This window comes from Oncorhynchus nerka, linkage group LG12 (genome assembly GCF_034236695.1).
Source record: "Oncorhynchus nerka isolate Pitt River linkage group LG12, Oner_Uvic_2.0, whole genome shotgun sequence".
Lineage (NCBI taxonomy): Eukaryota > Metazoa > Chordata > Actinopteri > Salmoniformes > Salmonidae > Oncorhynchus > Oncorhynchus nerka.
The window spans coordinates 44,252,102-44,278,150 of NC_088407.1; the positions used below are offsets into that span (position 1 = coordinate 44,252,102).

The following is a 26,049-nucleotide window of genomic DNA, read 5'->3' on the forward strand; positions in this document are numbered from 1 at the left end:
AGCAAACCAATGAAATCATTCCAACATTGTCTAAAATGATTAATAAGATACTGTACTAATGAGTGAGACCTAAATAAGCAATATAACAATTGGAATGTACAAACTTTGGCATAAGGGAACGATGAGTGTATGAGGCAAGCAGTAATTTCGATTAAAATATTAATGCGCGAGTAATCAATATAACTACTTGTTCAGCACTTTTGAAATGAGCAGGCACAGAATTCAGATAATGGGCCGTTCTTACTGTGTTCTCCCTGTACACCAAGTCAGAACCGTAGGATAAATAAAGGGGCCATATAAGCAGACAATGAAAGCTCTTGCATTATTCGATGATTACATTTCTCTATAACAGGTTATAGGCTGCATGTGCACCACCAAGTCAGAACTGTAGGCGAAATTAAGAGGGGTAAATACACCAAGTTATTAAGGTGAGTTACATAAAATCTTACTACACAACATTCAGTCGTGGCCAAAAGTTTTGAGAATGTCACAAATATTAATTTTCACAAAGTCTACCTCAGTTTGTGTGATGGTAATTTGCATATACTCCAGAATGTTATGAAGAGTGATCAGAAGAATTGCAATTAATTCCAAAGTCCCTCTTTGCCACTCTTTCTTTCATAGTTTTGAAGTCTTCTATTATTATACAATGTAGAAAATAGTAAAACTAAGGGAAAACCCTGGAATGAGTAGGTGTGTCCAAACATTTGACTGCTACTGTATATACTGTGCATTCAAAGTATTCAGACCCCTTGACTTTTTCAACATTTTGTTAGGTTACAGCCTTATTCTAAAATGGATTTGAAAAAAAAGTCCATATCAATCTACACACAATACCCCATGATGATGAAGCAAAAACATTTTCGCAAATTTATATTTAAAAAAAAATTCATTTTTCACATAAGTATTCAGACCCTTTGCTATGAGACTTGAAATTGAGCTCAGGTGCATTTTGTTTCCACTGATCATCCTTAATATGTTTCTACATCTTGATTGGAGTCCACCTCTGGTAAATTCAATTGATTGGACATGATTTGGAAAGGCACACAACTGTCAACAGTAGCAGTCAAAAGTTTGCACACACCTACTCATTCAAGGGTTTTTCTACATTGTAGAATAATAGTGAAGACATAAACTATGAAATAACACATATGGAATCATGTAGTAAACATAAACGTGTTAAACAACATTTTACATTCTTTAAAGTAGCCACCCTTTGCCTTGATGACAGCTTTGCACACACTTGGCATTCTTTCAACCAGCTTCACCTGGAATGCTTTTCTTTGCAATTTCTCACATGGAATAGCCTTAATTTCTCAGAAGAATTATAGACTGATGAGTTTCAGAAGAAAGTTATTTGTTTCTGGCTATTTTGAGCCTGTAATCAAACCCACAAATGCTGATGTGCCAGATACTCAACTAGTCTAAAGAAGGACAGTTTTATTGCTTCTTTAATCAGAACAACAGTTTTCAGCTGTGCTAACATAATTGCTAAAGAGTTTTCTAATGATGAATTATCCTTTTAAAATTATAAACTTGCATTAGCTAACACAACATTCCATTGGAACACAGAAGTGGTGTTGCTGTACGCCTATGTAGATATTCCATTAAAAATAAACCGTTTCCAGCTACAATAGTCGTTTACAACATTAACAATGTCTTCACTGTATTTCTGATCAATTTTATGTTATTTTAATGGAATAATGTTTTGCTTTTCTTTCAAAAACAAGGACATTTCTAAGTGACTCCAAACTTTTGAACGGTAGTGTATTTTGGTTTGCATGACACATGTTTTTGGTTACTTCATGATTCCATTTGTTATTTCATAGTTCTGATGTCTTCACTATTATTCTACAATGTAAAAAAGAATACAAATAAAGGAAAGCCCTGGAATGGGTAGGTGTGTCCTAACTCTTAACTGGTACTCTCTCATAGAAGATGAATAGAAGATAAGCTTAGGCCTAACCCCAGAGGGATAGAGATATGCTGGTGGCTTGCTACGACACCGATGGCTACTGCGTCTGTAATACAGATATAGACAAAGGAAGGTCATTCGTTCATTTTCAATCTGAATTATTTGTATAAGGCATTGTAGTAGTTACTCTGGTAGGCCGGAAACCGTCTTCCTCAGCTCAAGTTCAGCTGTCGGAGTCAGTTGGTACTCAGGGGCAAACTGCCTTCATATCATAGGGCTGCTAAAGTTTAATAATAGCCACACCATACCAAACGTTTCTAAACTTTTTATTGGGGTAAAATCAGAAGTAAGTTAAGCCATTGTTTATAGGGAAGATATGATTAGAAGAGCAATTGTAAACCAGGGAAATCGCGCTACTCTCCCCAACCCCCCATTGGTCCTTAACGTCATCCTTTGGAATGCATCAAGCTGCTGAATCTTGTAGAAGACAGTTGTTTAAAAATGTGACTACATTGGTTATTGTAGACACAGCGTGCAAGAGTTTCTTCTACATGAATGCACTTACCCTTGTTTTGCATTGTGATATTTGCAGTCAAGTATTGAATGCAAATATTGAAGGGGCAGCAGTAGCCTAGTGGTTATACTGTTGGGCCAGTAACCGAAAGGTTGCTGGATCGAATCTCCGAGCTGACAAGGTAAAAATCTGTCGTTCAGCCCCTGAACAAGGCAGTTAACCCACTGTTCCCCGGTAGGCCGACATTGTAAATAAGAATTTGTTCTTAACTGACTTGCCAAGCAAAATAATAAAATGGATGGCCTCGAGAAGCTGCTTGATGGCCTCGAGAAGCTGGCCTTGAGAAACTGCTCTAATCTTGGTTTGACTTTGACTGTCTGGCCGCCTCTTTTTCTATCTGTCCATCCCTCAGGGTTCTGGCTGGGGATCGAGCTGGACAAGCCCAGCGGGAAGAACGATGGCTCGGTCGGCGGGGTGAACTACTTCAGCTGTCCTCCCAAACATGGTGTCTTTGCCCCTCCATCGCGTGTACAGAGGTAAGTACATACCCCTCCTGGCTACTCCATTTTCTATTTGTAAACAACAAACAAAAAAAATCTGGAAGGATTGTCTTTAATTATTTCTCACATTTAGAAATGGGTTTAAGAAAAAAAAATTAACCGAACCAAAGTTGCATCTGGTGAATGTCACTGGCACAATTACCGTATAACCGTGTAACTGACGGTTATGGATGAAGACTGTGATGAAAATAAAATAACCGCCATATGTGGAATGAACAGCTCACTCAGGGCAACGTGATGAAACTAGAAATAGAATGAATAGAACGGGCTTGGAACCTCTAACCCTGGAAATTTGACTGGTAAACTGAGTACACTCAGAATGGCTGTCTGTTATTGTATTGCAATCATTTCCATGGTAATGTAGAATGTTCTTTCAAATTATTTCTTAGGAATTAATTAACATAATTTCAGTGCATATTAATGGGTACACTTACTGCTCTACTTCCTGCTTTGCTCCTATGGGTACGCTCACAATGGTGAGTTTACCCATTATGACATCATTGACTTCAATGGGGATGCCAAATTCTATTCATTCTATGGCAGCACATGCACGTGAGAGTGGAGGAGAGGAGAACCTGTTTTTCTTTCTTTTTTTCAATTTGAGCGGTTATCACGGTGACATCAGTAATTTGGCAGGCCAATAACCATCATCCAAACTTCCATGACCATCACAGCGCTATTCATTACACTCATCAATATTTGGATGGCACTAACAAGCCAGGCCTCGACAATGCCATTTGTCAATGCCATTCGGCATAGACTAAAATGCAGTAGAATAGAATACATTTACATTTAAGTCATTTAATACAGTATATATGTATGAGATGAGTAGTGCAAAATATGTAAACATTAGTGTGTGTTCCAATTGTTCCAAGTGTTCCAATTATTAAAGTGACCAGTGATTTCAATTCTATGTACAGTTGAAGTCGTAAGTTTACATACACTTATGTTGGAGTCATTAAAACACATTTTTCAACCACTCCACAAATTCCTTTTAACAAACTATAGTTTTGGCAAGTCGATTAGCACATCTACTTTGTGCATGACACAATACATTTTTCCAACAATTGTTTACAGACAGATTATTTCACTTATAATTCACTGTATCACAATTCCAGTGGGTCAGATGTGTACATGTGGATGTATTTCAATGCCTACCTTCAAACTCGGTGCCTCTTTGCTTGACATCATGGGAAAATCAAACGAAATCAGCGCAAAACTGAAAGCACGTACCACCACATTTAATCATGGCAAGGTGACTGGGAATATGGCAGAATACAAACACTGTAGTTATTTCCTCTGTTAGGCAATCAAACAAGCAAAGTGTCAGTATAGAGACAAAGTGGAGTCGCAATTCAACGGCTCAGACACGAGACGTACGTGGCAGGGTCTACGGCCAATCACGGATTACAAAAAGAAAACCAGCCCTGTCGCGGACATCGACGTCTTGCTTCCAGACAAGCTAAACACCTTCTTCGCCCGCTTTGAAGACAATACAGTGCCACAGACACGAACCGCTACCACGGACTGTGGGCTCTCCTTCTCCGTGGTCGGGGTGAGTAAAACATTTAAACGTGTTAACCCTCACAAGGCTGCCGGCCCAGACGGCATCCCTAGCCGCGTCCTCAGAGCATGCGCAGACCAGCTGGCTGGTATGTTTACGGACATATTCTCTCCTTATCCCAGACTGCTGTCCCCACCATATCACCTTCACCCTACCTGTCACCCTAGACCCACTTCAATTTGATTACAGCCCCAATAGGTCCACAGACGGTGCAATCGCCATCACAATGCACACTGCCCTATCCGATATGGACAAGAGGAATACCTATGTAAGAATGCTGTTCATTGACTACAGCTCAGCATTCAACACCATAGTACCCTCCAAACTCATCATTAAGCTCAAGTCCCTGGGTCTTGACCCCTCCCTGTGCAACTGGATCCTGGACTCTTTGACGGGCCACCCCCAGGTGGTGAAGGTAGGAAACAACATCTCCACTCCGCTGATCCTCAACACTGAGGCCCCACAAGGGTGCGTTCTCAGCCCCATCCTGTACTCCCTGTAAACTCATGACTGTGTGGCCATGCACGCCTCCAACTCAATCATCAGACGACACAGCAGTGGTAGGCTTAATTACCAACAACGACGAGACAGCCTACAGGGAGGAGGTGAAGGCCCTCCGTCAGGAAAATAACCTGTCACTCAGGAAAATAACCTTTCACTCAATATCAGCAAAACTAAAGAGATGATCAAGGGACTTCAGGAAACAGCTGAGGGAGCACCCCCCTATCCACACCGACAAGACAGCAGTGGAGAAGGTGGAAAGTTTTAAGTTTCTCGGGGTACATATCACTGACAAAATGAAATGGTCTACGCACACAGACAGTGTGGTGATGAAGGTGCAACAGCGCCTCTTCAACCTCAGGAGGCTGAAAAAATGTGGCTTGTCACCGAAAACACTCACTAACTTTTACAGGTGCACAATCGAGAGCATCCTGTCTGGCTGTATCACCGCCTGGTACGGCAACTGCACCGCTCACAACTGCAGGGCTGGTGCAGTCTGCACATCGCATCACCGGGGGAAAACTACCTGCCCTTCAGTATACCTACAACACCCGAGTTCACAGGAAGGCAAAAAATGACAACCACCCGAGCCACTGCCTGTTCACCCCGCTTCCATCCAGAAGGCGAGGTCCGTACAGGTGCGTCAAAGCTGGGACCCGAGAGATAGAAGATGTTTTTCAATCTCAAGGCCATCAGATTGTTAAACAGCCACCACGAGCACAGAGAGGCGGCTGCCTACCTACAGACTTGATATCATTGGCCACTTTAAGAAATGGAACACTAGTCACTTTAATAAATCCACTTTAGGAATGTTTACATATCTCGCATTTTTTTATTTTTTTTATTTAACCTTTATTTAACCAGGTAGGCTAGTTGAGAACAAGTTCTCATTTGCAACTGCGACCTGGCCTAGATAAAGCATAGCAGTGTGAACAGACAATACAGAGTTACACATGGAGTAAACAATTAACAAGTCAATAACACAGTAGGGAAAAAAAAGAGAGTCTATATACATTGTGTGCAAAAGGCATGAGGTAGGCGAATAATTAAAATTTTGCAGATTAACACTGGAGTGATAAATGATCAGATGGTCATGTACAGGTAGAGATATTGGTGTGCAAAAGAGCAGAAAAGTGAATAAATAAAAACAGTATGGGGATGAGGTAGGTAAAAATGGGTGGGCTATTTACCGATAGACTATGTACAGCTGCAGCGATCGGTTAGCTGCTCAGATAGCAGATGTTTGAAGTTGGTGAGGGAGATAAAAGTCTCCAACTTCAGCGATTTTTGCAATTCGTTCCAGTCACAGGCAGCAGAGAACTGGAACGAAAGGCGGCCAAATTAGGTGTTGGCTTTAGGGATGATCAGTGAGATACACCTGCTGGAGCGCGTGCTACGGGTGGGTGTTGCCATCGTGACCAGTGAACTGAGATAAGGCGGAGCTTTACCTAGCATGGACTTGTAGATGACCTGGAGCCAGTGGGTCTGGCAACGAATATGTAGCGAGGGCCAGCCCACTAGAGCATACAGGTCGCAGTGGTGGGTGGTATAAGGTGCTTTTAGTGACAAAACGGATGGCACTGTGATAAACTCCATCCAGTTTGCTGAGTAGAGTGTTGGAAGCAATTTTGTAGATGACATCGCCGAAGTCGAGGATCGGAAGGATAGTCAGTATTACTAGGGTAAGTTTGGCGGCGTGAGTGAAGGAGGCTTTGTTGCGGAATAGAAAGCAGACTCTAGATTTGATTTTCGATTGGAGATGTTTGATATGAGTCTGGAAGGAGAGTTTACAGTCTAGCCAGACACCTAGGTACTTATAGATGTCCACATATTCAAGGTCGGAACCATCCAGTTGAGTTTAATGGCTGTGATAGGAGAACAATGAGGGTGGATCAACAACATTGCAGTTACTCCACAATACTAACCTAATTGACGGAGTGAAAAGAAGAAAAACAATATTCCAAGCATCCTGTTTGCAACAAGGAACTAAAGTAATGCTGGCATAAATGTGGCAAAGCAATTAACTTTTTGTCCTGAATACAAAGTGTTATGTTTGAGGCACAGTGGTGGCTGCCTCATGTGATGGGTACGCTTGTAATCATTAAGGACAAGGGAGTTTTTCCAGGATAAAAAAGAAACAGAATGGAGCTAAGCACAGGCCAAGTCATAGAGTAAAACCTTGTTCATTGTGCTTTCCTGGGAGATGAATTTACCTTTCAGCTGAACAATAACCTAAAACACAAGGCCAAATCTACACTGGAGTTGCTTACCAAGAAGACAATGAATTACAGTTTTGTTACAGTTTTGACATAAATCTACTTGAAAATCTATGGCAAGACCTGAAAATTGTTGTCTAGCAATGATCAATAACCAATTTGACAGAGCTTGAAGAATTGTGAAAGGAATAATGGGCAAATGTTGCACAATCCAGATGTAAAAAGCTCTTACAGACTTACCTAGAAAGACACACCGCTGTGATCGCTGCCAAAGGTGTGTCTACAAAGTATTGACTCAGGGGTGTGAATACTTATGTAAATGAGATATTTATGTATTTCATTTTCATACATTTGCTTACATTTCTAAAAACATGATTTCACTTTGTCATTATGGGGTGTAGTGTGTAGATGGGTGAGGAAAAAACATATATTTAATCCATTTTTAATTCTGGCTGTAACACAACAAAATGTAGAAGTAAATTAATAATTTCTGAAGACACTATTAATCCATAGAAGGGTTTTGGAACCTCTAACCCTGGCAAATTGACTGTTAAACTCATGGGTACCCTAGCAATAGCTGCCAGTCTTGACTTGAATGGGAATTACCATCTATGAATTATATCTCTATGCTTGGTTAGTTTGTTTGCCTATCGCAAATTTCAAAATACAATCCTGCGAGAAATGTACCATTTGGAAAGCAAATGCTGTCCTTACTAAATGTGTAATGTGATGATTTTACATACAAAACCTATTTAATAAAATATTTAATCAGTCGTCTTCCTCAAATGAAGGGGATGATGACAATATTTGCGAGACGTAGGGTATCTGATTTCGTTGGTCCTCAACTCGTGGCTCAGACGAATAATTCAGGATAAATGGAGTTAACCCTGAGTTAGCCTGCCCCGGAGCAGGTTAGTTCTGAAGGCTTCATTGCCATAGAAATTAACCTGGCCACTTTCACGGTACTGGTTATTCCAGGTTGAACTCAAAGTTACCTCGCTAACTCGTCAAACATTATTCGTAGTATAGAGCTCAGGAAGAAGCCCTCTCTGTTGCCGTCTCCTGTGTCCCACCGGCTACAGCACTGTGCTCCCAGTTCACCCCGAACAAGCTGATCGCTGTGTCTGTGAATGCATCCCCACACAAACACACACACACACAGGAGACATAACACTAAAACAATTAACAAACCAATCAATAATTAGGAATTGATGATTCATCATAATAATATGCTAAGTGGGTAATGCACCAATGCATCACCGGGGCAAACTACCTGCCCTCCAGGACACATTTAACATTTTTACATTTTAACATTTAACATTTAAGTCATTTAGCAGACGCTCTTATCCAGAGCGACTTACAAATTGGTGCGTTCACCTTAAGACATCCAGTGGAACAGCCACTTTACAATAGTGCATCTAAATCTTTTAAGGGGGGTGAGAAGGATTACTTTATCCTATCCTAGGTATTCCTGAAAGAGGTGGGGTTTCAGGTGTCTCCGGAAGGTGGTGATTGACTCCACTGTCCTGGCGTCGTGAGGGAGTTTGTTCCACCATTGGGGGGCCAGAGCAGCGAACAGTTTTGACTGGGCTGCGCGGAAACTGTACTTCCTCAGTGGTAGGGAGGCGAGCAGGCCAGAGGTGGATGAACGCAGTGCCCTTGTTTGGGTGTAGGGCCTGATCAGAGCCTGGAGGTACTGAGGTGCCGTTCCCCTCACAGCTCCGTAGGCAAGCACCATGGTCTTGTAGCGGATGCGAGCTTCAACTGGAAGCCAGTGGAGAGAGCGGAGGAGCGGGGTGACGTGAGAGAACTTGGGAAGGTTGAACACCAGACGGGCTGCGGCGTTCTGGATGAGTTGTAGGGGTTTAATGGCACAGGCAGGAGCCCAGCCAACAGCGAGTTGCAGTAATCCAGACGGGAGATGACAAGTGCCTGGATTAGGACCTGCGCTGCTTCCTGTGTGAGGCAGGGTCGTACTCTGCGGATGTTGTAGAGCATGAACCTACAAGAACGGGCCACCGCCTTGATGTTAGTTGAGAACGACAGGGTGTTGTCCAGGATCACGCCAAGGTTCTTAGCGCTCTGGGAGGAGGACACAATGGAGTTGTCAACCGTGATGGCGAGATCATGGAACGGGCAGTCCTTCCCGGGAGGAAGAGCAGCTCCGTCTTGCCGAGGTTCAGCTTGAGGTGGTGATCCGTCATCCACACTGATATGTCTGCCAGACATGCAGAGATGCGATTCGCCACCTGGTCATCAGAAGGGGGAAAGGAGAAGATTAATTGTGTGTCGTCTGCATAGCAATGATAGGAGAGACCATGTGAGGTTATGACAGAGCCAAGTGACTTGGTGTATAGCGAGAATAGGAGAGGGCCTAGAACAGAGCCCTGGGGACGCCAGTGGTGAGAGCGCGTGGTGAGGAGACAGATTCTCGCCACGCCACCTGGTAGGAGCGACCTGTCAGGTAGGACGCAATCCAAGCGTGGGCCGCGCCGGAGATGCCCAACTCGGAGAGGGTGGAGAGGAGGATCTGATGGTTCACAGTATCGAAGGCAGCCGATAGGTCTAGAAGGATGAGAGCAGAGGAGAGAGAGTTAGCTTTAGCAGTGCGGAGGGCCTCCGTGATACAGAGAAGAGCAGTCTCAGTTGAATGACTAGTCTTGAAACCTGACTGATTTGGATCAAGAAGGTCATTCTGAGAGAGATAGCGGGAGAGCTGGCCAAGGACGGCACGTTCAAGAGTTTTGGAGAGAAAAGAAAGAAGGGATACTGGTCTGTAGTTGTTGACATCGGAGGGATCGAGTGTAGGTTTTTTCAGAAGGGGTGCAACTCTCGGTCTCTTGAAGACAGAAGGGACGTAGCCAGCGGTCAGGGATGAGTTGATGAGCGAGGTGAGGTAAGGGAGAAGGTCTCCGGAAATGGTCTGGAGAAGAGAGGAGGGAATAGGGTCAAGCGGGCAGGTTGTTGGGCGGCCGGCCGTCAAGACGCGAGATTTCATCTGGAGAGAGAGGGAGAAAGAGGTCAGAGCACAGGGTAGGGCAGTGTGAGCAGAACCAGCGGTGTCGTTTGACTTAGCAAACGAGGATCGGATGTCGTCGACCTTCTTTTCAAAATGGTTGACGAAGTCATCTGCAGAGAGGGAGGAGGGGGGAGGATTCAGGAGGGAGGAGAAGGTTGCAAAGAGCTTCCTAGGGTTAGAGGCAGATGCTTGGACTTTAGAGTGGTAGAAAGTTGCTTTAGCAGCAGAGACAGAAGAGGAAAATGTAGAGAGGAGGGAGTGAAAGGATGCCAGGATGACACCTACAACCCCCGATGTCACAGGAAGGCCAGGTAGATCATCATGGACAATAACCACCCTAGCCACTGCCTGTTCACCCCGCTATCATCCAGAAGGCGAGGTCAGTACAGGTGCATCAAAGCTGGAACTGAAAGACTGAAAAACAGCTTCTATCTCAAGGCCATCAGACTGTTAAATAGCCATCACTAGCACATTAGAGGCTACTGCCCTATATACATAGACTTGAAATCACTGGCAACTTTAATAATGGAACATTAGTCACTTTAATAATGTTTACATATTTTTCATAACTCATCATGTATGTACTGTATTCTATTCTACTGTATCTTAGTATGTCGCTCAGACATTGCTCGTCCAAATATTTATATATTCTTAATTCCATTCCTTTACTTAGATTTGTGTGTATTGCTGTGAAAAACTTAGATATTACTTGTTAGATATTACTGCACTGTCGGAGCTAGAAACATTTCGCTACACCCGCCATAACATCTGCTAAACACGTGAAGGTGACCAATAACCTTTGATTTGAACAATAAATCATGCGAAGCAGCCACAACTGTCAGTAAGTGTCCATGATTGAGTCTTTTAATGAAGAGTTGGTGATAAAAATGTCCAGTTTGAGTGTTTTTTTGCAGCTCGTTCCAGTCGCTAGCTGCAGCGAACTGAAAAGACGAGCGACCCAGGGATGTGTGTGCTTTGGGTACCTTTAACAGAATGTGAATGGCAGAATGGGTGTTGTATGTGGAGTTTGAGGGCTGCAGAAGGTATCTCAGATAGGGGGGAGTGAGGTCTAAGAGGGTTTTTTAAATAAGTATCAACCAGTGGGTCTTGCGACTGGTATACATAGATGACCAGTTTACAGAGGAGTATAGAGTGAAGTGATGTGTCCTATAAGGAGCATTGGTGGCAAATCTGATGGCCGAATGGTAAAGCACATCTAGCCGCTCGAGAGCACCCTCGCATGGGTAGGATGATCATCTGAATCAGGGTTAGTTTGGCAGCTGGGGTGAAAGAGGAGTGATTACGATAGAGGAAACTAAGTCTAGATTTTACTTTAGACTGCAGTTTTGATATGTGCTGAGAGAAGGACAGTGTACCGTCTAGCCATACTCCCAAGTACTTGTATGAGGTGACTACCTAAAGCCCTAAACCCTCAGAAGTAGTAATCACACCGTTGGGGAGAGGGGCATTCCTCTTACCAACCACATTACCTTTGTTTTGGAGGTGTTCAGAACATGGTTAAGGGCATAGAAAGCTTTTTGGACACTAAGAATGGGGAGGGACCAGCTGAGTATAAGACTGTATCATCTGCATATACATGGATGAGAGAGCTTCCTACTGCCTGAGCTATGTTGATGTAAATTGATAAGAGCGTGGGGACTAGGATCGAGCATTGGGGTACTCCCTTGTTGACAGGCAGTTGCTGAGACAGCAGGCACCAGGCTAAAGACCCCTCAGAGACACCAATACTCCTTAGCCGGCCCACAAGAATTTAATGGTCTACCGTATCAAAGGCTTTGGCCAAGTCAATAAAAATAGCAGCTCAATATTGCTTAGAATCAAGGGCAATGGTGACATAATTTAGGACCTTTAAGGTTGCAGTGACACATCCAAAACCTGAGCGGAAACCAGATTGCATACCAGAGAGAATACTATAGACATCAAGAAAGCCAGTCAGTTGAATATTGGCAATTTTTTCCAACACGTTTGATAAACAGGGCAAAATAGAAATTGGCCTTAAATAAAAGACACACCGTGGCTGCCTTCAATGTAATCTGAGAAATATTTAGGGAGTCGCGTTTCTTTACGACTTGGTCAGTTGTTTAAGCGTGTCCCAGTTTACGTCACCTAGCAGGTCAAATCTAGACATAATGTAAGGGGCCAGGAGAGAGCTTAGAGTACAGGCCGGTGCTGATGGTGGACGATAACACCCAGTAACAGTCAACAAAGAGCTATTTGAAAGTTTAATGCTTTCGTGACGTTGGTACCATTTTTTATGTGATGATGATTCGTTTGTCAAATCAATTGACTATGTTTAATTATTACGCAATTAGCAATCTAGGGGCACCACGGAAAAATGTTGTGTAAGTCTCTGGTTCTCCACCGGAGGTCACCATGTCCTTTGTAGTTGTAGTAGGTTGGTCTCAGAGTGTCTGTTAGAATGGATCTTCCAGAGGTGTATCACGTGGTGTTCAGCAGGCCTTATTCTTCACTCTGTTTGTTTAGAATAGATACCCTAGAGAGATACCAGTAGTGGTGAGAGGAAATTGTTCTTTGTCTCTCGTCTTCGGTCGAGTTTCTTAGGCTAACCGTGCATAAACAGCTGTACACTAAATGTTCCTGTGTAGTCTTCTTCTTCAAGAGTCTCCACGTTTTCTGGTCTGTAAGTGATTTTCTTCTTCTCTGTTGAAAGTTTCAGAGTTTCTAACCATTTCGTACATTTCAGCTCACGCTGTCGGTCACACTGGTCTAATGTGGAGTCTATCCATTTTACACGTCCGGCTTACCGTCCGTATGCTGGTCTGTAGAGATTCCAACCATTTCAATTCTCTGGTTATATATTCTCTGGTTATATGTGAATTTAGTTAGCTGTCCTTTTATGCTCCCTCCTTGGAGGGCGGTTCCATGACGTTGCCACATGGTCTGTGCTCATGTGGGTGTAGTTACTGACTGGGTAAAACTTTAGAAGACTAAAATTAAATGTAATCTTCTCACAAATAGTTTCATATTTAATTATATAAGTTCCACAACATTTAGATGTCAATCTGATAACTGGGACGTATACATTTGTAGAGTTACCATTATTTGGTTATACCGTCCTTAATGATATCCCAAAACAACAACTGATTTGACATAATTGTTCTTTATGTCCTTCCCAACCAATTCCCACATTCTTTTTGTAAGGAATATTGTCTCAATGTCCAACCTTTTGATGTTACAGTACTGCAAAGTCTGTCACTGTGGAAACAAAGGCATTTTTAACTTCCGTTTCTGCAGAGTGGGAGAGAGAGTTCCTGCAAGGTATTTAAGATCCGGTTGTTAAATCATTAAAACTCTGGTGGGAGAGAGGGGGGGTGTGGTCTGGCTATCTGTCAGCCCTGTGCCAAGCGGATCTGGCGCCTATGATCCTCATCCAAGAGGGAAAGTCATGACAATGCTTAAAACCAGCAAATCAAATTATTTGGGGGCAGACTTGGTGGAGACAACTGAGCACTGAAGGTGTTCCTTGGTAAAGATTGCCACTCCACCATCTTTAGAAGATCTGTCTTGCCGAAAAAGGTTATGATCAACACATCTGGATTGGAGCTGTGAACTCACACTTTTAATTGATACATTTTTGGTAATAAGCTTCTAGTGTTAAAACCTCTTTGGGCTAGGTGGGACGCTAGCGCACCACCTCGACAACATCCCGTGAAATTGCAGAGCGCGAAATTCAAAATACAAAAATCGTAATATTAAGCATTCATGAAAATACAAGTGTCTTACATTGATTAAAAGCTTAACTTCTTGTTAATCCAACCGCGTTGTCAGATTTCAAAAAGGCTGTACGGCGAAAGCATACCATGCGATTATCTGAGGACAGCGCATACACCAGCATTTAAAAACATTTTTCAAACCAGCAGAGGCGTAAAAAAAATCAGAAATAGCGATAAAATAAATCACTTGCCTTTTGAAGATCTCTGTTTGCAATCCCAAGGGTCCCAGCTACACGACAAATGGTCATTTTGTTCGATAAAGTCCTTCTTTATATCCCAAAGTAGTATGTTTAGTTTGTGCGTTTTGATTCAGTAATCCACCTGTTCCACTCATTAAACATGCAGACAAAGGAATCCCAAAAGTTACTGGTAAACTCTGTCCAAACAAGTCAAACAATGTTTCTAATCAATCCTCAGGTACCCTAATATGTAAATAAATGATCAAATTTAAGACGGAATGTAGTATGTTCAATACCAGAGATAAATAATGAAGTGCTCGCCCTCATCCACGCGCGCCACAAGACTACAGTCCTAATGAGAGACACCTTCAAAAACTACAACTCATTTTTCAAAAAACTAGCCTGGAACCCTTTCTAAAGACTGTTGACATCTAGTGGAAGCCATGGGAACTGCAATCTTGGTGTAATTCCTTTGAATATCTCATAGGCAAGCATTGGAATGGCCTGTGACCTGCAAAAAAAAGATCTGGATGGATTCTCCTCAGGTTTTCGCCTGCCATATCAGTTCTGTTATATTCACAGACATTATTTTAACAGTTTTACCAATGCTTTAACAGTCTTTCCAATGCTACCAATTATAAGCATATCCTAGCTTCTGGACCTGAGTAACAGGCAGTTTACTTTGGGCACATCAGTCATTCAAACTTCCGAATACTGCCCCCTAGCCTTTTTTATTTATTTTATTTCACCTGTATTTGACCAGGTAGGCTAGTTGAGAACAAGTTCTCATTTGCAACTGCGACCTGGCCAAGATAAAGCAAAGCAGTACAACACATACAACAACACAGAGTTACACATGGAATAAACAAATATACAGTAGATAAATCTATATACAGCATGTGCAAATGAGGTCGGATAAGAGAGGTAAAGGCAATAAATAGGCCATGGTGGCGAATTAATTACAATGTAGCAATTAAACACTGGAATGGTAGAATGTACAGAAGATGAATGTGCAAGTAGAGATACTTGGGTGCAAAGGAGCAAGATAAATAAATAAATACAGTGTTGGGATGAGGTAGATTGGCTGGGCTAATTACAGATGAGCTATGTACAGGTGAAGTGATCTGTGAGATGCTCTGACAGCTGGTGCTTAAAGTTTAGTGAGGCAGGTAAGAGTCTCAAGCTTCAGAGATTTTTGCAGTTTGTTCCAGTCACTGGCAGCAGAGAACTGGAAGGAGAGGCGGCCAAAGGAGGAATTTGCTTTGGTGGTGACCAGTGAGATATACCTGCTGTAGCTCGTGCTACGGGTGGGTGCTGCTATGGTGACCAGTGAGTTGAGATAAGGCGGGGCTTTACCTAGCAGAGCCTTGTAGATGACTTGGAGCCAGTGGGTTTGACGACGAGTATGAAGCAATGGCCAGCCAACGAGAGCGTACAGGTCGCAGTGGTGGGTAATATATGGGGCTTTGGTGACAAAACGGATGGCACTGTGATAAACTGCATCCAATTTGTTGAGTAGAGTGTCGGAGGCTATTTTAATAGATGACATCGCCGAAGTCAATGATCGGTAGGATTTTACGAGGGTATGTTTGGCTGCATGAGTGAAGGATGCTTTGTTGAGAAATAGGAAGCCGATTCTAGATTTAATTTTGGATTGGACATGCTTAATGTGAGTCTGGAAGGAGAGTTTACAGTCTAGCCAGACACCCAGGTATTTGTAGTTGTCCACATATTCTAAGTCAGAACGGTGGGATTCGAAGTTGTCGGTAATCTGTTTGTTGACTTGGCTTTCGAAGACCTTAGAAAGGCAGGGTAGGATAGATATAGGTCTGTAGCAATTTGGGTCTAGAGTGTCTCCCCCTTTGAAGAGGGGGATGACCGTGGCAGCTTTCCAATCTTTGCGAATCTCAGAATGATGTTGAACAGGCTAATAATAGGGGTTGCAACAATTTCAGCAGATAACTTTAAAAAGAGAGGGTCCAGGTTGTCTTGCCCGGCTGATTTGTAGGGGTCCAGGTTTTGCAGTTCTTTAGGAACATCAGCTATCTGGATTTGGGTGAAGGAGAAATGGGGAGGCTTGGGCAAGTTGCCGTGGGGAGTGCAGGGCTGTTGACCGGGGTAGCCAGGTGGAAAGTATGGCCAGCCGTAGAAAAATGCTTCTTGAAATTGTCAATTATAGAGGATTTATCGGTGGTGACAGTTTTTCCTAGCCTCCGTGCAGTGGGGAGCTGGGAGGTGGTGCTCTTTTTCTCCATGGACTTTACAGTGTCCCGGAACTTTTTTGAGTTTGTGCTACAGGATGCAAATTTCTGCTTGAAAAAGCTGGCCTTAGCTTTCCTAACTGCCTGTGTATATTTGTTCCTGAAAGCCTTTAAGAAGTTAAAGTGCAGAAAACCTAGGCTTTTACAAAAGCAGATATCAGAGCACAAGTCAGAATTGAGTCTAGCAACAGTAGACGGGCCAGGGTGTGCATGCACATTTCCAGATATCATCAGCAGTAATACAATCAGGGCATGGCAAAGGACATGGAGAGCTCTGCAGTGTTGATTTATGACATTTGAATGTGCATTAGATGGCAACAAGATCATATTGTACAGCAATTTCATCAGGTAACATGAATACAAAGCCGGCAAGAGGTGGTTAGAATAGGATGGGAGGCCAAGAGTCTGTGTAACCAATAGAGAGTCAGAGTCCCGAGTGTGGGAACAAACAGTCTGTCCCTCAGTTAGGTAAACAAGCAAGTTCATAGTCAACCAAGCATGCAGGAGTCATCAGGCAAATGGCATAAAGCACAAGAAAAATATTGAACAACTTGGGGCTAGCCATTGTAAGTCCAGAGTCACTCGCCCCAACAGTGCGTGCGTACTGGAGGCGAGCTAAACCTCGCGAGAGAGGGGGCAGTGTGGCAGGAGTACCTGTACCAGACAGGGGGAGACAGGCCAGAGCAGATGGTAAACTAGCTAACGTAGCTAGCAAGTCTCTGTCCGCCGTTTTTTCCACGTGGAAAAGGAGGTCGTTAGCGAGCTATATCTCTTCAGTTTCTGTGCATGGTCCTTTACGACATCCAAACAAAGTTGACCTGTGGCTGTTGTATTTTGGAGATTGCGAGGAGGTTATCTTCTGATGTGATCAAATGTGATTAAATACTTTCAAGTGATATCCTCTGGGTCCACATTGTACATTTTGTTATACAGTTGAAGTCGGAAGTTTACATACACTTAGGTTGGAGTCATTAAAACTCGTTTTTTAACCACTCCACAAATTTCTTGTTAACAATCTATAGTTTTGGCAAGTCGGTTAGGACATCTATGTTGTGCAAGTCATTTTTCCAACAATTGTTTACAGACAGATTATTTCACTTGTAATTCACTGTATCACAATTCCAGTGGGTCAGAAGTTTACATATACTAAGTTGACTGTGCCTTTAAACAGCTTGGAAAATCCCAGAAAATGATGTCATGGCTTTAGAAGCTTCTGATAGGCTAATTGACATAATTTGAGTCAATTACAGGTGTACCCGTGGATGTATTTCAAGGCCTACCTTCAAACTCAGTGCCTCTTTGCTTGACATCATGGGAAAATCAAAAGAAATCAGCCAGGACCTCAGAAAAAAAATTGTAGACCTCCACAAGTCTGTTTCATCCTTGCGAGCTATTTCCAAACCCCTGAAGGTACCGCGTTTGTTTGTACAAACAATAGTACGCAAGTATAAACACCATGGGACCACACAGCTGTCATACCACTCAGGAAGGAGACACATTCTGCCTCCTAGAGATGAACGTACTTTGGTGTGAAAAGTGAAAATCAATCCCAGAACAACAGCAAAGGACCTTGTGAAGATGCTGGAGGAAACATGTACAAAAGTATATATATCCACAGCAAAATAAGTCCTATATCGACATAACCTGAAAGGCCACTCAGCAAGGAGGAAGCCACTGCTCCAAAACCGCCATAATAAAAGCCAGACTATGGTTTGCAACTGCACATGGGGACAAAGATCGGACTTTTGGAGAAATGTCCTCTGGTCTGATGAAACAAACTGCTTGGCCATAATGAACATCATTATGTTTGGAGGAAAAAGAGGGAGGCTTGCAAGCCGAAGAACACCATCCCAACCGTAAAGCACGGGGATGGTAGCATCATGTTGTGGGGGTGCTTTGCTGCAGGAGGGACTAGTACACTTCACAAAATAGATGGCCTCATGAGGAATGAAAATTATGTGGATATATTTAAGCAACATCTCAAGACATCATTCAGGAAGTTAAAAGCTTGGTCGCAAATGGGTCTTCCAAATAGACAATGACCCCAAGCATAATTCCAAAGTTGTGGCAAAATGGCTTAAGAACAACAAAGTCAAGGTATTGGAGTGGCCATCACAAAGCCCTGGCCTCAATCCTACAGAGAGTTTGTGGGCAGAGCTGGAAAAGTGTGTGCGAGCAAGGAGGCCTATAAACCTGACTCAGTTACACCAGCTCTGTCAGGAGGAATGGGACACAATTCACCCAACGTTTTGTGGGAGGCTTGTGGAAGGCTACCCAAAACGTTAGACCCAAGTTAAACAATTTAAAGGCAATGCTACCAATTACTAATGTATGTAAACTAGAGGTCGACCGATTATGATTTTTCAACGCCGTTACCGATACCGATTATTGGAGGACACAAAAAAAAGGCTGATACCGATTAATCGTCCAATTTATTTAAAAATAAATGTATATATATATATATATATCATACACACACACACACACATTTTTGTAATAATTACAATTGCAACAATACTCAATGAACACTTTTTTTAAACTTAATATAATACATACATACACACACACAGCTCTGAAGTGACAATGATACTGAAGAGTCTGCTTGGGAGACAAATACTCTCAACTGTTTGAATAAAAATAGAGTTTAAGTTACCTGTGATGAATGTTGAAAACAAAAACTGTAATTTCTATATGCAGGAAATCCTATTTTAATAATGGACATGGTAAGAATTGACGACCAAAGTGCGAGTCATAATTCCCATGACACCTTCTAGCAAAATCTGAAAAGCGGTTCCTTCATTTATTCCATAGGATATTTTTAGATTCACTTAAAATAAGGTCTGTGTTTCGTGTAGGCTTACACCACCGTGCCAACTGTTTAGATATGCATAGGACAAGGTAACTCTGATCAATATTGGCTAAATATAAGTGAAGATAAAAAAAAAAAATGTAGAGTGGATTTATGAAAATATGTTGACAAACGTTACCTTATCCTAGTGAGATTTACATGGGTATCAAAACGCTGAGGAGGTTTAAGCCTGCACGAAACACAGACCGTATTTGAAGTAGATCAAGACATTCTCTATGGAAGACATGAACTGTAAAATAAAGAAGGAAACCCTTTCAAGTTCAGCCGCAAGTTATTACAGGAATTATAATGCGTCGACTATTTCTCTCTAAACCATATACCTTTGACTAATCCAGAAACTATCACCTCGAAAACAAAATGTTTATTCCGTTCCATATTTTATCTAACGAGTGGAGTCTAAATATTGAGTCTAAATATTCCTGTTACATTGCACAACCTTCAATGTTATGTTATAATTACGTAAAATTCCTGCAAATTAGTTCGCAAAGAACCAGGCGGCCTTAACTGTTGCATATACCCTGACTCTGCGTGCAATGAACGCAAGATAAATTACACAATTTCCCCTGGTTAATATTGCCTGCTAACCTGGATTTATTTTAGCTAAATATGCAGGTTTAAAAATATATACTTTGTATTGATTTTAAGAAAGGCATTGATGTTTATGGTTAAGTACACATTGGAGCAATGACAGTCATTGATTGATTTTTATAAGATAAGTTTAATGCTAGCTAGCAACTTACCTTAGCTTACTGCATTTGCATAACAGGCAGGCTCCTCGTGGAGTGCAATGTAATCAGTTGTTAGAGCATTGGACTAGTTAACTGCAAGGTTGCACGATTGGATCCCCCGAGCTGACAAGGTTAAAAATCTGTCGTTCTGCCTCGTTCCTAGGCCATCATTAAAAATAAGAACGTGTTCTTAACTGACTTGCCTAGTTAAATATAGTTTAAATAAAATAAAATATTAAACGGCAAATCGGCGCCCAAAAATACCAGTTTCCGATTGTTATGAAAACTTGAAATCGGCCCTAATTAATCGGCCATTCCGATTAATCGGTCGACCTCTAATATAAACTTCTGACCCACTGGAAATGTGATGAAAAATATAATATCTGAAATAAATCATTCTCTGTACTATTATTCTGACATTTCACATTCTTAAAATAAAGTGTGTTTACATACACCTTAGCCAAATATATTTAAACGTCTGACTTCAAATGTTTCTGTCTGTTACCCAAAATAAATTAAATTCAATCAAAGCAACAATATATGCAATTTCAACTAGTTATAATGCATAGTAATAATGTTTGGTGGCGAGACTTGTGCTATTAATACAAAAAATGGTTTAATTTAAATATCTTTTGTCCGAAGTAAAAAAAATCCAGGAAATTCTAAAAGCTCATTTGAGCTATGTACTAACAAGGCTTTTCAGCATAAGCAGCTTGACTACTCCTAGAATAGTGTAGCTTTATTGATCAACTGTTCTTCAACAACAGATGTACTCACATTGGATGGGTTGATTCAAACCTTCTCTCAATCTCAGCCTAATGCGTACTCTTTTAGTAGGTTTACCCCATTAATGTACTTGGTAATGTAAACATGTTTTTTCATGCAAGACATCATCCCATTCCACTCATTTAAACATTATGGGGAGGTTTTCCTGGACACAGAGTCAAGGAAGTTGATTCATTTGATTGAAGTTTCTTTTAAAGGTAGACGGCACTATACATACGTATTTACTAGCAACCTATCAAGGAAGAGGAGTCAAGAAAAGGGGAAAGTAAGTCTTATTTGTTTTAGATGTTGAGATGGAATTAATGAGTTAAAAAAATATATATATCTCGTTCCTTCTCTCCGTCTACCCCCTTACATTTTCTTCCTCTCCCAGCTCCACACCTGCAATCATCTTTCTCTTTTTTCTTACTCTACTTTTACTATGTGATGAGTAGAGTGTTTTTTCTGAAAGGACTGGACTCCTTTTCTCATTCTTCCCCTAATTTTTTTCCCTAATTAACCTGCGGGGCAAGCGGGGAAGCTCTGCTAAATCGAGGCTTGGGCTAATAGAGATCTTCCTCTCGCATTCTCTCCATCACCGAGAGCCAGAACAGCCACTCTTTCTCTCTCTCCTTCTTGCTGTCTTTCTCTTCCTGTCAGCAGTTATCAGGACACATTAGATAACAAATTGTGAGGCGTTACTTTTTTCTTCAAATTTTTTCTGCTTTCTTTCATTCCCCCCTCCTCTCCTTTTCTGCTTTCCAAACAAGATAAGGCAGTTTTTTTGCTAAATTCTCCACTTCGCCTGCCTAAGTGGTAATGGTTTTCAAAGCTCCAGCTATTATCGCTGACACACAGCGGCAAACACATCCACCAAGTTGGACAGGCACCTTGTGCTGGGATACCACATTTTTATTTTATTTTGTGTCTATTCGAGAGTTGATGAATGGCAGGTGAGCGGTTCTGGGTCAATTCCATCTCAACTCATTCCATTCTGGAAATTAATGGATAATCAATGGTTTAATTGGAGAAATAGCCCATTATTTTAAATATGACTTTTTTCCTGCCCTATTCTTTTAGTGAATTTCAATTCATTCCCTGTGTAGTGAATACGCTCGAGTTGAAATGGAATTGACCCCAACCTTGTACTGTAAGAGAAAGAGCTGCCGATTTTGTAGGGTGTTATTAAAGAAGGCTGCTGTTTCCGGAACTCAGTAAGGGCTTTAACGATTGTGTGTCTTAGACTTTAGTGTAAATGTTTTTTAATTTTATTTAACATTTTTCCACAGGATCCATGGCTCTATGGATTGTCTTTCAGAGCTGTCCTCCTCACGTCTCAACCGTCCTTTTGCTAGTGAGTTTTTGGCCTTGGTTTTTCCTTATTTATACATTTATTCTTGCAAACGCTGAGTAAACTTAATTAACAATGATAACATTTTAATGATGGAAAATGCAGTTGTCTTCATGTCACAATTATTTCGGTACCCTTCACTGTGTGCGTGTGTGTCCTTCTTTGTATTTGTTTATGTTAGTGTGTGTATGTGTACTTCATATTTGTGAATCTGTCTATGTGTATTCACACACGTGTCTGTCATATTTCAGGAATCAGGCGCAGCTTCAGCACGTCGACGGCCATCGCTGCCCAGAAGGAGCAGAGCCAGAAGAGTACCGTCAACAGGTGGCCATTTTCTCATAAGCACTCTCCTCCACATTCCACGTGTCTGCATTTCTCCTCCTAGACCATTTCAGCTTTCTCCCTAATCCCCCCACCACCGGAGGTAAAATCAATAGTGGTCAGCAAAAATCGTTTTGGGGAATTGCCAATGCTCAATAGCAGGGTTATAAGGAGTATGAAAGCAATCCGAGATCAATCCCTCTCCTTCGCGTTCCTCTCCCTTTCTCGTTTTACATCTTTCTCTCAGCCCTCCCATTCCTTCCCTTCCTCCCTTTGCCACTCTCTACATTCTTCCCAGTCCATTGTCTCACTTTCTCATTACACCCTCCTTTCACTATTTTTACTCTCCTTTCTCCATCCCGATTTCTAATCATCTTTCTCACGCTGCACTATTTCACCCTCTTTCTCTACCCTTTTACTCCTTCTCTTGCTTTCTGCCTTACACTCTCCCTCTCTGCTACCCTACTCTGCTTCTCTCCCTATACACTCACCCTTCTGTCCCTGTCTTTCTCTCTCCACCTCTAACCCCATTCATCCATCTCAATCTTAATTCAATTTCAATTTAAGGGGCTGTATTGGCATGGGAAACATGTTTACATTGCCAAAGCAAGTGAAATAGATCAAATAAATGAAATAAACTATAACAAAATCAGCAGTAAACATTACACTCACAAAAGTTCCAAAAGAATAAAGACATTTCAAATGTCATATGTCTATATAGTGTTGTAATGATGTGGAAATGTGACTGACCGGCTGAAATCGGTCTTATGTAGCGAAATCAGATTTTTTTATTTTTTTATTGGATAAAAGTAGACTCACAGCTACAAAATTGTGTATCATACACTGCATTTTTTGAGGAACAATGGGAAAGTAATTCTGCTTTGAACGTTGATAAACTTGTAAACTGACGTTTGAGAAAAGAGCCTTTGAATGTTTTGGTACTTATTGGAGAGCTCTCCTTTGTCTACACCCATTCCAGGTAAACGGAAAGTGTCCAGATAAAAATATTTGACGCTTACCCAGACACACTTGTTTAAATTGATGCGTCATGTGAAAGAAATGCTATAACCCCCAGCCACATCCAATGGTGGAATTCCTTATATTAAACCATACGGCACAAGTTTATTTTTTTCATTATTATTGATGGATAGCCAGGGGTGCACTCCAATACTCAGACATAATTTACAAACGAAGCGTTTGTGTTTAATGAGTCTGCCAGATCAGATGCAGTAGACTGACTGACTGTTGAAGGAATTCTAAATTCCTCTGTTTTATTTCCCAATCAAAATTAAACACTCTGTCTATGCATTTAAGGGTTTGTAAGCCCCTAATATTTTATAAGAATGGACAGAGCCCCGGTCTTAAAAGTCAGGTAACAGCATTTAATTCAAGAGAGTACTGCTTCATACACATTTTGCCACAGGTTATAAACTGAAAATGACGTCAGCGTTTTCTAAATGTTCTATCTCTTCTTGACACTGGTAGAGAGGCCCTATAGTTCTCGAGCCTTCCCTCCTCGTCTAAAGCCAAGGTCAGTCAGTGTAGATAGCATTCTAGACAGTCTGGAGATAGTTCATTCATTTGTACCAAGGCATTGTTCTGAACTCCTGACTATATTATATATGGAATGGGAGCAAGAGAGAAAATTCATACATGTACAGTACATAATAAGATTTGAACTAGTCAATCCTGATTGAAATGTATACATAATTAGTCATCATTGATAAAAATTCCCTTAACAATGACCAGGGATTTTCTCTTGATAAGTGTGTGAATTGGATAACTTTCCTGTCAAAATGTAAGGAACATGTATGGAGTAAAAAGTACATTAAGAAAGAAAATAATGTAGTGAAGTAAAAGTTCCCAAAAAATATAAATAGTAAAGAAATACTTGTAGTACTTTAAAGTATTTTTACTTAAGTACTTCACACCACTGCCCAAATGCCTTCACACCAGTGCATTAGCATACTTTATATACTGTTACACACTTAGTAGTATAATCAACCCAGTAGTATCACATAGTATTCCATACATAAGTTAAGGCCATGCAACCTGAGTTGAAACCTGAGTGATGTTGATACGGTCACATGATATTGTTGTGGTATGTTACAAAATCATGTTACAACCACACATAGCAAAATATTGATATATAAAATGAATATTGCTAAGTGGATGGGTCTCTACAGAAGGTGTAAACGGTACAGCCAAATGGTTACTGGCATAGTAACAATATCAGAAATAGTGTCAATAAAATAATATACAGTATGTACAAGAACAATATCAACAACGATATCAGTGATAGACGACGTAGTTGTATGCATACAATCAGGGGTAAAGTGGCTGGGCAGTAGGATAAAATTTAAAAAATAGTAGCAGGAGAGTCATTTGAATAGAGGCACTGCGGATAGTGCTGATGACTGGTCTGTCAGAACCACGCATTAACAATATATTCGGAGAGCCTGTTTCTGTCCTGCCCTTGACTTTGATGCAGGGCATATGATGTCCATAGCCTCCTCGTTGCAAAACTCCCTGATCTTCTAAAAAGTGTCCAGTCCAGGTGGTGTTGTACAGGCAGACCAACTATGGGAGGAAGGATGTCAGCGTTGCGCAGCAGCTGAAACCTGGTCCCGACAGTCCGAACGCTCCTTAGCTACAAAAACACACGGCTCCAGAGCATCGAAGCTGTAAAACAGGGAATAACAAACCAAAACATCAGAAGAGATTACAACCTTGACCAGCATCAATTCATCTCCCAAGTTTAGATTAGATGAATATCCTCATGCAATGAAAATGATATTCGCTTGAAATGCTGGTACTGCTTGATCTGTGGTACAGAGTCAGGTGTTGTTGCCAGCCAAAGCTTTCCACCAGCACCGTATCATTTTCCAGTCCAACCAGCTGTGTGATGTTGACCCCTGTCACGGTGCTGTCCTTCACAACACCAGCAATCTCAGACAAAGTGTTCACTCTGGTCTTTCTGAAGCGCTGCTTAATGAGGCCGAAGCACCTGTTGGGGGCAAACTTGGTGTGGCATATGATCAGGAAATGAAGGTCCAGACTGTGGCTAGTTCAGTTAGGGGCCCCCAGAGACAGAAATAATGTGATATCTATAAAAGTACAGCCAATCATGTTACAGGTTAACCTCTTACCTCTACCTGGGACGCTTGCGTCCCAACTAGAGCTCTGGAAATGCAAATGCGCTACGCTAAATGCTAATAGTATTAGTTAAAACTCAAAAGTTCATTAAAATACACATGCAGGGTATCAAATTAAAGCTACACTCGTTGTGAATCCAGGCAACAAGTCAGATTTTTAAAATGCTTTTCGGCGACAGCATGAGAAGCTATTATCTGATAGCATGCACCAATACACTACAACAGAAAAGCACAGCAGGGGACGTAAACAAAATAATTAGCATTTCGGCGTTACACAAACCGCACAATAAAATAGAAAACAGTCATTACCTTTCACCATCTTCTTTGTTGGCACTCCTAGATGTCCCATAAACACTATTGGGTCTTTATTTCG

At 41.6% G+C, this 26,049-nt stretch overlaps 1 protein-coding gene across 4 annotated transcripts in view; it reads left to right on the forward strand.

The window, feature by feature from the left end:
* LOC115138262 (CAP-Gly domain-containing linker protein 4-like) overlaps window positions 1–26,049 on the forward strand; it is a 92,159-nt gene that overhangs the window by 60,842 nt on the left and 5,268 nt on the right. For all 4 annotated transcript variants that reach the window (XM_029674937.2, XM_065025611.1, XM_065025610.1 and 1 more), the window contains 3 exons: window positions 2,842–2,965; window positions 22,136–22,200; window positions 22,449–22,524. In XM_029674937.2, coding sequence (XP_029530797.2) covers window positions 2,842–2,965; window positions 22,136–22,200; window positions 22,449–22,524 — 265 coding nt within the window. The remainder of the gene's footprint in view (window positions 1–2,841; window positions 2,966–22,135; window positions 22,201–22,448; window positions 22,525–26,049) is intronic.